This window comes from Ixodes scapularis, unplaced genomic scaffold, assembly GCF_016920785.2.
Source record: "Ixodes scapularis isolate PalLabHiFi unplaced genomic scaffold, ASM1692078v2 PGA_scaffold1__304_contigs__length_218370807, whole genome shotgun sequence".
Classification (NCBI taxonomy): domain Eukaryota; kingdom Metazoa; phylum Arthropoda; class Arachnida; order Ixodida; family Ixodidae; genus Ixodes; species Ixodes scapularis.
In genome coordinates this window covers 173,973,650-173,985,830 of record NW_024609846.1, presented here as the reverse complement: position 1 = coordinate 173,985,830, position 12,181 = coordinate 173,973,650, and the positions used below count along the sequence as shown (strand labels likewise).

The 12,181-nt window shown below is 47.1% G+C and overlaps 1 protein-coding gene across 1 annotated transcript in view; it reads left to right on the top strand.

The window, feature by feature from the left end:
- Window positions 1-12,181, top strand: part of LOC120849270 (arylsulfatase B-like) — a 48,796-nt gene that overhangs the window by 25,773 nt on the left and 10,842 nt on the right. The window contains exon 3 of the mRNA XM_040221461.1: window positions 6,724-6,883. Coding sequence (XP_040077395.1) covers window positions 6,724-6,883 — 160 coding nt within the window. The remainder of the gene's footprint in view (window positions 1-6,723; window positions 6,884-12,181) is intronic.

Below are 12,181 nucleotides of genomic sequence, written 5' to 3'. Positions count from 1 at the left end.
CCTGTCGCAATGGAAATGAACCGCTCTAATGTGAAAAGTCGGGTCAGTCAGTTCATAATTCTTCATCCCCTTTTGAAAGGCTCCGAACAAACAAGGAACCAGGACAAGCTCTGGTTGTCCCGGTTTTTCATGTCCTTTCGGCGCTCCTCGAAACGCATAGGGTTCGGTTTCTAAACGCTGTTTTTATTTTTGTCATGGCAATAAGACAAAAATACGTAATATTTCTTCACACCAGTGCAATGCAACAGAGACTTCTATTTTCAGCAAGCTGCTTTCCGCCATGCTTCCATTTCATCCTCCAGGCCGCGAATGTTTGTGCACAGTGATTAAACTATTCACATGTAGATTGACATGCACTATAAATCTGGTAATTTCTTTTAGAAGCAGCATGTTAGTGCACATGAATTCTCCCGGCGTCTTGCCTTCCAATCGCGTGGAAGGAAAATGGAAATATCTCGGGCATGATTTGTGCAGAAGGCTAGGTACAATGGTCGCCTATTATTTGTACAAACTCCCTGGCAGATTGACTACCATATAGCCCACTGTCCTTTCTCCAAGAAGCGAGGTTTTGATAGAATTTCGTTGCTCGGTCGCTATCTTTTGTAGAGGCGCGAAAAAAAAAAGAGAGAGAGAGAGAGGAAAGCAACGGTTTTCGAAAGCTGATTTTTTTTATTATTTTTGTTTTTAGCCATTGCGATATTTTGTTGTCTTTCGGTGTGCTTTCGTGGTGTAAACAATTTTACGCACTTCCCACAAATATTTCATCGTCAACGACAGTTTTAAAGTATTACGCACTGCCTCGGGTGCGTTGACCTTGCGCACTAGAGCATCACAGGAGCGCGTATTTCCGCAAAATAAATACGAGGACCTATTTCTCCCTTTGAATCGACCACTTTTGCGGCATCACGACGAACACACTTTCACCATGAAGTCGGAACAAAAAATGATTGATGATGAAACAGTAGAGCCACATTATTTAGGTTGCAAATAAACTGGGTGTCGTTCATGCGATGTGTTTACTTCCACGTTCGATTATGTTGAGAATGCGTAGCCGAAAAGCGCAGTCTGCAGGCTGCTTCCCGAAGTGGCCTGATATTTCCCCAACTTGGGAAAGGGAGGGGCGAGGGGGGGGGGGGGGAGAAAGGTGTGGATGTTGTGGGAAGGTGATAATATTTATTCTCACTCAGGAGAGTCGCCGGCCGTTAGAAAGTCGACTCGCAGATAACGGGAAAGCCTGTGGGGCCACATCTATAGTAACCATGAGTAAAATGTGGTATAGAGCTATGTTACTGAGAAGCTGCGATAGTGCAAACGATGGGGCGCTGTGGAGGCAAGTGAAGCATAGACCGATCTTACGATTGTGCCATCTTCATTATAAGCAAGAATTACGGTTTGCTTCTTCAACCCCTCCTGACGCCAATATTTCCAATTTTGAATAAATCCGGGACAGCGTTGATCGCGCAAGCCCGCGCCAATATTTAAACGTCTTTATCAAGTTATAAAACAGTCATCAAGCAGAGGTAAGGACGAATATATACGCAAAAGAGTGCAAAATGGGATGAACAACCTATGAGAGGAGATGTGTTTCGAGCAGTATTGAAGATATTAGGGAAAGCCACTTGATTTATAAGTTTCGGAAATAAATGTATTATCGACGACCTGAACCCTTTATTGCGCAAGCCAATCCTTGTGCAGAGACGGGAATGGTTCCAGCAGCCGCGCGATGCCAGAGAGCGGCTGCTGGAACGAACCCAGCATACCAAGACCCCTCGATCTTCACCGACCGAGCGGCCTCGGACCTGCAGCTCATGGGAAAAAGCGTTCGGTCGCGCTGGCTTCCTCAATCTCGCGCATTGAGCGTGCCCGCGTCAACGAGGGAAGACACCTGGACGTCTCAAGGTCGTTGTAGCGCTGGCAGCTAGCCGCTCATTGCGCGGTTTTTGAGGATTATCCCTACAGAAAAAGCCGACACAAAACGAGCCCCTGCCGTCACGTGATTTTTGGGAGAGGGTGAAAAGAGGAGGGCGCGAGGGGCATTTTCCTACCTTGCGGAAAATGGTTCCGTTGGTCGGTCTTTAAACCAGACTGACCAGCTTAAAATCTAGCTTGCCCAGCTTAAACCAGCTTGATTGCCAGTTAAACCAGTTTGACTGCCACATTGACCAGATTGACCAGCTTAGTTACCATCTTGGCCAGTTTGATTTTCATGCTGGCTTTTCTAATAGGGTGGTCGCCAGATAAAACTGATAAAAATTCTTAAATTGATTATTGCAATTACCAGAGCTCTAAAAATCGTGTAACTTGGTGTATATACTAGGTAGCTTATGAGCATTCCATTTCAAGAATGATCTATTTGTTTAATCTTCGCGTCATAACCCGTTTATACAAGAAGAGTGGTTGTTTGGGCGAGTTTGTTTGACATCTTCTACAATCTTGTGCGCAACAAAGACGAGGACAAAAGCAGAGAAGAGGACACAACAAGGCGCAACTTTCAACTGAATTTTATTGAAAACTGTTCCGGAACACGTTTTCAATAAAATTCAGTTGAAAGTTGCGCCTTGTTGTGTCCTCTTCTCTACTTTTGTCCTCGTCTTTGTTGCGCACAAGATTGTATAAGAACCCTTTATACAAGTCGATTTCCGCACTATCTGCTATTAAAATGTTATCTAGGAATTTTGCCGGGTATCGCACACTGTAAGTGCTTCGTTAACACTGGCGGTCAATGGTTACAAGAGTTTGCAATGGCTCTGAGCTGCTGGTCACCCTTTAAACACCAGCAGCCATTCCCCTTGACTAAGATTTGCTAATCGGCGCGCTTTCTATATGCGTCGCTTGTAGCGACTAAGCTCTAAACATGATCGATAAATATCGAATGCTTAGTTCTCCACGATTGCAGTCAGCCAAGTGATCATTTCAGCCGATGGCCTTGTTAGTCAACGGTGAAGTAGGCGCTAGCAACGTGTGTTGGATGTGGCTGATAATGTAGGAGCTTATGTAAGTCATGCCGCTCGATCGATGCACCTGGGAAGCCTGAAGCGTTACCTACTTGTTTCTGTGTGAATGGAATTTATGCTTGCAAAAGCTATGCACTGCACGCCGTCATCCGACTGGATGGCAGGATGAATAGATAAACAAGGCTGAATTTTTCATACTGGGCGAACGCTTGCACCTCCTAGTGAATGCTTTAGAGGTAAACGTTCAGCAGCCCTCTGCCCGGTTAGGAATAGAAAGGAAGCGAAGAATAAGGACTCTTACTAAAAGTTTAATAAACAGTAACCCGACGTTTCGAGACCAGTTCGGTCCCTTCTTGTCGGGTGGGTGACTGAAAGAACACGCGTCACTTAAATGCACACACGGATGTATGGGTCTTTTCTGACGTCACGCAGCCCCGAGACGTAGCTGCTGGGCAGGGAGCCCGAAGAACAATTCACGTTCCCCTTTGTGATTTGGATGAACGAAGGCTCAGCGAAAAGGCCTCTTTTGCCAATTCCTCTCCAAGGCCATCACGGTGCTGCTCTCTAAGGCTACGATGTGGCCGGCTACTTTTGCGTGTTCGGCGAGGGCGCTTGCCTCCATATCCTTCCTCCGTAAGTCATATCTATGTCGTGTGAAGCGCAGTTCACACACTTGCAACTGAGTACGACGGAGAGAGACAAGACCGGTTTTCAAGCCTCTTGCGAGGGGGGAGGACCGGATGCGCTGCTGCGGAGCAGGTCTAACGCCTTTGCAAGGGGCTTAAAAACCGGTCTTGTCTCTCTCGGTATTACTTGGTTGCAAGTGTGTAAATGGCGCTTAACGGCCAATTCACACACTTGCAACCGAGCAGGACCGACTAAGACAAGACCGATTGTTAAGCCTCTTGCGACGGCTTAAGATCGGATGCGCTTTAAGACGTTCTTACTTTCGCCCACGTATGAAGGCTATTTCACACACTTGCGTGAGTCCGACCAAAGGCGACTGCAACTTTAATACTTTTACGGCGCACTATGGCAACGGGGTCCTAAGCCCCTTACACCCGTCATTGGTGCTGCGCGGCGCGGTCGTAAGAGGCTTAAAAACCGGTTGCAGTTGAACTCGGTTGAATTTGATGCAAGTGTGTAAATCGCCCTTGAGTCCGGGAAATCACTGGTATGCGATAGAGTTAGATCAAACCTTGGGCCTTTCCTGTAAAGGGCCGATGCTTCGGGACCGGGAGGCGATGACCGATTGTTGACTCAGGATTAGGAGTCACCGTAATACCGTAGCGATCGAAAACGCTGAAAAGAGTCTCGCTGGTCCGATTGCACACAAATGCAATCGGCGGGGAGAACGCTGTGCCCTACGGGTGGATGTCTTGACTTTTTGAGTATCCGAAGAATAAACTGCTGGAGGTACCCGTTCTTTTGGAGTTCCGATGTTACGATCTTGATTTCCTCTTAGAGACTCTTCTTTGCGGAGCAAGTGCCGAAGGCGCGCCTGCAGAGCGCAGAAGCCACCGACGCTTTACGACATTAGGGATGGTAGGAATCACACCCCAAGTATCTGCAAGTGTGGGTTGGCTTTCTGTCAACAGAAAAACGTAGCTCGCTGCCACTTCTGGTTACCAGTGCATTCAGAAAGGAAAAGGAACCTTTGTCTTCGCGTTTGTCCGTGAATTGTATGACGCACCCACCGAGTTCAGGTGTTTTTGAAGACGATCCACCTCGCTGGTTTTAATGACGCTGAAACAGTCGTCCACGTAATGTAGGAAGGTTCTGTGTTTAGGCTCGAAGGGTGGAGAGACTTCCATTTGATTGCCTCCATTGTGAGGTTTGCCATTGTCACAGATATGTCTACACCCTCGGCTGTGTCACAAATTTGCTTGTAGTATTTCCCGCTAAATAAGAAGTATGTGCTGTTCAGGCAGAGCTCTAGCAGTCGGCAGATCCCCGATAGGCACGTTCTCTCCGAGATTTTTTCATCTGCCGAGAGAGCACTTCTTGCAGCGGATACAGCCAAGTGCAGTGGGATGCTGGTGAACAAAGACACCACGTCAAAAGAGTCGAGGTTCTTGTCATCACCTAGCTCTAAGCCGGAAACAAACTCAATGAACTGACTGGAGTTTTGTACATTCATTGGAGTCTTTCCGGTGAGGGATTAGAGGAGCCTGTGGAGGTAGTTAGAAACGGCGCGCAAAGGTGACGTTGTGAGGTCCACAATAGGTCAAAGAGGTACACCGGCCGGCCTTGTGTATCTTGGGGAAACCGTACAACGCCGAGGAGGATCCCTTCCTCCAGATGAGCGTCATGTGAATGCTGCGGAAGTCTGATTATTTCTGGAAGATGATTACCAGTGTTTTCTTGAGCGTTTTTTGCACCTTTGTTGCAGGATGTCTTGGCCACGGTGTGCAGACACTGATGACAAGAAGCTAAGGCACCTTTTGGTCGTACTTCTCCTTGTCCACGTCAACGGTAGCGTTTCCCCTGTTTGCCTGCAACACTACAATGTTTTTGTTTTCCTTAAGGCGACGCAAAGACTGATTTCCCTCTGCCGAAATGCTAAGAGGTTTCCGCTGAACTGCCTGAGATATGACGCCGATAGCTTTCAACCGGGCTTCTTCGCTTGTAGAAGGGTCCACCCCACAAAGGCCGTCTTTGATGGGCGCAGCCATAAAGGGGGGGGGGGGGGGGGGAGGGGGGAGCTAGCGAGTGCTCTCTGAACGGGAGAGCGCACTCGATGAAGGATGGCACACGTCCCTGGTGTCGACTCCGTGGAGGCTGGAGGCTGAATTTTCCGGCTGAAGTGCTTGTCATCAACAAATCCCCATATATCCGTGTGTGCATTTAAGCGACTTGTGTTCTTTCTATCCCTAACCCTTGAACAAGCGACCGAGCTGGTCTCGAAACGTCGGGTTACTGTTTATTGAACCTTCGATTAAAGTCTTTATTTTTCGCTTAGCGAATGTTTTGCATTTTCAGGGACATATATAGAAAGTTAAGGGTATACCTTTTATTAATATGATAGTAGTTCCAAATTTCTAATCGGTATGAGAGAACCGCCTGCAACAACCGAAAGCCCTCATTTTTTCAGCAGGAATTACGCATAGAAAGGAATATAACAACAAAACAATTAATAATTTTCTGCCCGAGTTGAAGTTGCCGTGATTTTGACAAGAAATATCAATTCTCGACAATGCCCGAGAAAAGCAGGGGTAGGGTGCGTATAGGGGAGGAGGCACATTTCATCTCTTAGGCTGGGTGTATACATTTTTAGTCTATTATGCATCATGGTATAGCTTGCAGTTATGTTAAACAAGTAAACGATAATGACCCTGGAAAGGGAAACAAAAGACGCCCTTCCAAATAACCAAAAATATACTATAAAATAAGAAAGCGACTACAAGAAGTATCAACGGTAACATACAACTGTTGTAGTAATACACTATAATACTATACAACTATAGTCGGTAAAAGGTAAAGAACGAAGTGGAAGCTCCCCGCTCCTCTTTCCACTTTAGTAGAGCGAACGCTGGAGAGGAGGCGAGCTCCTCTCTATCGTTCGCACCACTGAAGTGGAAAGGGGCGGGAGGAGCTTCCACTTCGTTCTTGACCTGTCACCGGCGATAGACTTCTACATAACATAGCTTTCGCTGCGGAAGTTCGGCGCGTTTGACGGAATGCTAGCAGAGGAATAAAGATTTCTTTTACATTTTATTAGAACCATGAAATTAAACCTAATTGTGAATACTCGGTCTGCATGCTCTAGGGCTGGGACGACGTTAGTTTTCACGGGTCTCCTCAAATACCGACGCCTAATATGGATGCATTAGCCGCTGACGGGATCATTCTCAACCAGCACTACGCCCAAGCGTTGTGTACACCGTCCAGGGCAGCATTGATGACTGGGCGCTACCCAATTCACACAGGTAGGCTATATTAATATTTTATGCTCTTTGCTATAGCCTACACAGGTAGGCTATAGAATAATTTATGTTCTTTGCTCTGGCACCGAAGGCCCCAGAGCGAAGAACAAAAGAACAAGGAACAGAGCAAAGAAGTCTGTGAAACAACGGGGTAGAAGCCAGTTTTGGTGCCTGGAACGCGTTTCCGACTGGTGTGTTTACCGCGTCCGAAAAAATGATCCCTCAATTTCCGCCGGATGACGTCAAAGAAGCGTCATGCTGTCGCCGGTCGCGATCCTGGCGGTGTCCCAGCAGCGGTGCACTCCAAGAAAAAATGGAGGAAAAGTAGCAACGGCGCGTCTTCCTCCCTTCTACTGACGCGCCCCCAAGCGGACACGAGAAGAGGGGAGGAACGAAACGTTTTTCTCTCTCTAGGCAGACGGGAGAAAGCTTTTGCCCTCCCGACTCATCTTCTTTCGGTTTCGTTTTTCGAGCAGGTCGCGCACGTTGTTTAATAAATAGCTGTTGAGTTGATTGAGCTTCAGCGGCAGCGATGGCCACCCGTAATCCCGTCTTCTAGTCTAAACGTGCAGAACATTTCGGTTGCATTGACGTTTTTATCACTAATTTTATCAAACGGGCAAACGAAGCCACTAGAAACAGCGAAGCTCCGGAGCAGTGCCAGCAGCGCCACGTACACTGGGGGATGGCCGTCTCCGGATTCCGGGACTCGCGCGGCACGGAACTACAGTAGCGAAACCACGCGGAACTGTGCCGACATTTTCGACGTTATGGGAACCGCAGGAACTGCGTCCAAGACAGGCAGGTATTGCTGCCGGCTGCCTGGGTGCCTTCCGTGCTGAATTCGGTTCTGTTTTCCTATGCCCAGTGCAACCGGCGTTCAACGTGGTTTTATATTTGTGCGTGTCAGCAACATAGCTGCAACATCGTGATGGCAGTGTTGTGGGTTGTTAACAGAAGACTGGAATTTTCGCCGATGTGACCGTGTGTTCGCGTATCAGTGGTGTAACAAGAAGATGAGATCGTAAACTGTCGGGCATTGATGCCGCTGGTCGGGCCGTGATTGGAGGGGGCGGGGTGTCGCAGGTTGACATTCCGCTTTACATTAAAAAGTTTAATACCACTTCAGGGATCACGTGCAATCGATCAACGTGCGGAAAGTAATGTTGGAACGCTGGTCTGAACAGTGTAAGCTACTATCGTCCAGTGGTCAATGTGACTATCGGAATTGTCTTGTCCGCGAGAGCGATTGCACTCTGGGGCAAGGACAACATTACGAAATCGTGACGGAAAGTGCGTATATTTACAGTGTGGAATTTTAGCATTAAAAAACAATAGTAGGTAAAATCGTAAAAAAAAAGCTACCCTTTATTTTGCTGTTTAAATATACTACGGTTCCTGGAGAAACTGCCCTCCAAGTGGCGCGCTGGGATGCGCGCTAGAAGTTTTCGGGCTCGCCACGGCGTAGCTCCGTACACTTAACACCTGCCGCAAGTCGAGGCTTTGACTGCATTCAAGTTGATCGAAAAGCGATTTCTCAGCCCGTGAAGCATCACCTCCAGCTGAGTGAATATCCGCTCTACAGAGATTAATTCAAGACGGCAATTGCAGCTTTGCGCGAACAGCACAAATAGAAAAACAAACACTATAATAGAAATACAGGCTACAACGCGACGTGCAGGGAAACAAACTCCTGGCTTCGAACCGCATTGGAGCGGCTTGATTTATTGGCTTTCAAATAATTACGGCATTATCGAGCGTTTGCTTTTTAATAAGGGATTCATCCCCTGAGCCATTCAAAATACTTTTAGAGGTATGACATTGCTGGAAAAAAATCAACATGCTGGGAATATTTTTTATTGCTTATTCAGTCACCGAGAAAATCCGTTTTTTCAAAACGACCAGTATAAAAAACGGAAACGCAGAGCACAGGTGTAGTGTTCGGGTTAGTGTGGTGTTTCGTTGTATTGATATTTGTTTGTGCTGTGTATGTGCTCAATGATTGTTCACCTGATGCTTCTAATAAGCGTAATGTGTGTATAGCAGAGGATCCTCAAGCGCAATAGCAACGAGGTAGAGGGGCTTAGAGTGATAAACCGGAAGTTCGGAAGTGGCACCCCCCGGTTGCCGCCATATTTTACGCAAATGTGACCACTCGTCACGTGACCTCCCAAGAGCCGTGACGTCACACGTAAGATGGCAGCGCCCAGAGCTGGCGGATGCGAGTTTGTTCTGTGCGCGGTAGCCGTGATGTGCAGCTGCTTTCCGACGACTTCGGGCTTCTTCGTGCTCGCTGACGCAGGTATAATGTGAAAATATGAAGGAATGAGACTTTATACCGTTTTTGCGCAAGATCGCTCTGGATCATCTGGATATTAACGCCTGTGAGACAGCATCAGCTCTGCATCGCCGTACCGGTGCTTGGATTCCGGGATGTGTCCGAGGATCGATTGAACTTTGAGTGCTTTTAACATGAAATTTTCGCATTCTCTTAGCTTTGTTTGAACGTTGAATTATCTAAGGCTCTACGCGAAATGTATACGTCGCGTTAGGGCCTAAGGGAAGTTGTTTCAGCCCTTCGTCACCGAACAACCATAGCAACTTTTAGCGAGGAAGCTCCTGCGATTTTAACCTTTTGTGCTAATCCACGATTCTACATTCGATCGCTTTTCTTCCTTTCTTTTTTTGTGTGTGTGTGTGAGTGCGAAGTGCACCCTTATTTTCAGCTACGAGGTTGGCGTTTTATTGAGTATGGGGAAGAATAAATCGTTGCAGGCACCTGCTTCAAAGCTATTCGACTTGCTATAAGAACAACTGTTTTGGTGCATGCATAGATTAACTGCGCATTTTTTCTGTTTTGTAGGATTTATTGCAGCTATACTCTTTTCCATCAAGAGTGCATTGTATTAGTCGGTCAATTATTTAAGTGTTCTAATTACCTGGATAAGATGATTCATATTTGTGTTCATCCCTTGCCTGGAGAGTAGTCTTGTTGAAAAATGTTGACTACCATTCCTTTCGGTCTCTTCAATAGACTCTTTTTAAAAGTGTGGGCTGTTAATACTTCGCATCACCGTAACTTGGAAAAGGCCAACCGCCACAGCCCCCTCGAGCTAATCAGAGAGACGGAGCGAAGGTGCGTGACAAATCTGTGCAGACGAGCACTCTGGTGATATGCTGTCATGTGCCTTTCTCCAATGTGCGTATTGACTCACCGAGACCGTAGCCTTTGCCGTCTGCCAAATTCTGATAAAACAAATTACAGTAGCTAATACTGTAATTACCCCAGGCTTTCATACTTTGGGTATTTGTTCGACAAGAATGTTATGTCCGCCATCCCTGTGAATTCGGCTCAGCACCTATTGGACTCGAATGCTGCATTGGCGTTCGACGTGAACTGGGGCCCATTCGTGTGCTTTGCGCCGAAAAAAATGGTGACGGTTGTGTTGCTTGATAAGGTTCTGCAAAGGGTCTATTGTGTCATACATATAGGAAGTGTCATGCTATATAACAATGCATCAACACATACTATTAAACTATATGCTCAGAGGTGTGTTTGTTTTTCCAATTAACAAGTTACAGCAGTGTGCTTTAATGCTATTATCATGTGTGTAGTTTTAAGTATCCTCTCTGCAATGCCTACGAAGGCCCCTGGAAGGAATAAATTAATAAATAACATTTTCACACCACTGGAGTTGGTTTTCGGATGCACCACATGTTCAGGAAAGGTTGATTGAGTGCAGCCCCTTGCAAGAAGTCTGCCAGTCTGTTATGACCCCTTAATTAATATTGAAGGGTCAGAGAGGCGAGTGTCCTCGTAAGGTCCAGAGCGTGCAATGGACACAATTCTCGGTGTGTCGACTCTCAAGGCATGAAGGCAAGCGGAAATATGTTTATCTGGTTAGTGTATCAAATATGTTTATTTCCACTTGATTACAAAATTATTGATTCTTAGTAAATGGTTCCATAACAAGTTCTTTCTGCGACAGTCTCGTGTCAGGCGTTCAGTCGTAGTACCTGTGTACCTTGTTGTCGGATGACGCTCCTGGCACGTCGGTGTTCAGTTTGGTCGAGTGGCAACTTTGACCGACTGATGCTGTCTTGTAATCATACGTCATGTGCACTGAAGCTGCAGGACTGGCTTCTAATCCGAAAATTTTCCTGGTAGTTTTCGGCATCAATGTAGCAAGTTCGGGCATGTATTGCTTACGTGGCTGTGCCTTTTGCTGTACCGTTGACTTGAAAGCTGGCAACAATTTTTGTTTGCTATCCAAGTCTGGTGATGCTTGCAGTTCACTTTTGAGAGCAACCAACCATTCTATTCCTTCAAGTCACTCAGGGGCATTCTCCCTCAAAGTTGGAAATTGTGTGCTTCGTGGAGTGGACACAGAAAATTGGTGTCAGCAAATTTTTAGGTATTGTCCTTGGACGACAACCGACACCAAATCCACTGTCACTGCATCGCCGCTCACCTGCTTTGTCGTGCTTACCTCTTGTTGAGGTGATGGACATGAGGAGCTTTGGGGTAATCAGGGATTCAGAATCTTCGATTCAGCACCTTCGGCATCAGGGACAAAGGTCGCCGAAGGTAATCCTTAATCTCCCGTGGTCGCTCCTCGAGACGTAATCGAGGGTCGTTTGGCACGAACCCTCGCCGACCAATTCATTGGTACGGGCTGCTTTGGTAGACATGGTAGGCTTCATGCAGTGGTAGCAAAGTGGTTTTCGGTCGCACATTCGCATCACCTACGTTTTCCTCGGTGTACTTTGTTGAGCACAGTCCTACACACAATGTCGGGAATGCTTCAGCGTTAGAGTGTCTCATTGAATTGGCATTGAATACTAAGGGGCAGCCGGTGGCGGTCGTCGTGCCATTGTGGCGTAAGTTGCCCTTGGTTTGTCAGATGCCGCTTCGCTCGCAGAAGTCTCGGTTGAAATACCTGTCAAACTTGTTCCGAAACAATCTCGGCAATCAAAATAAAAGCCGGGCAACTGATGGCAGGAAGTAGCTTCCTAATCTCCTCCCAGACAACGTCGTGGGTGATGTCGTGGTTGCCTGGGAGGCTGGTGTCGAAGTAGTAGCTGGACAACTCGAGTGTCGAGACGCCGGGAAGCTGTTCATAGTGGCAGGCTCGGGCATGCAGTGCACATTCCATGTTTGAAGCCTCAGTGATATGAACACTTCGACTTTTGTGGGGGGATGCGGACAAGGCTGCTGAAGGTGTTGTCCCTCACGTGAGGCGCATGGGATTCTTAGGTTCTTGTCTTCTGTAGCATCAAGGTCGGCGTGGGCGTGGGTGC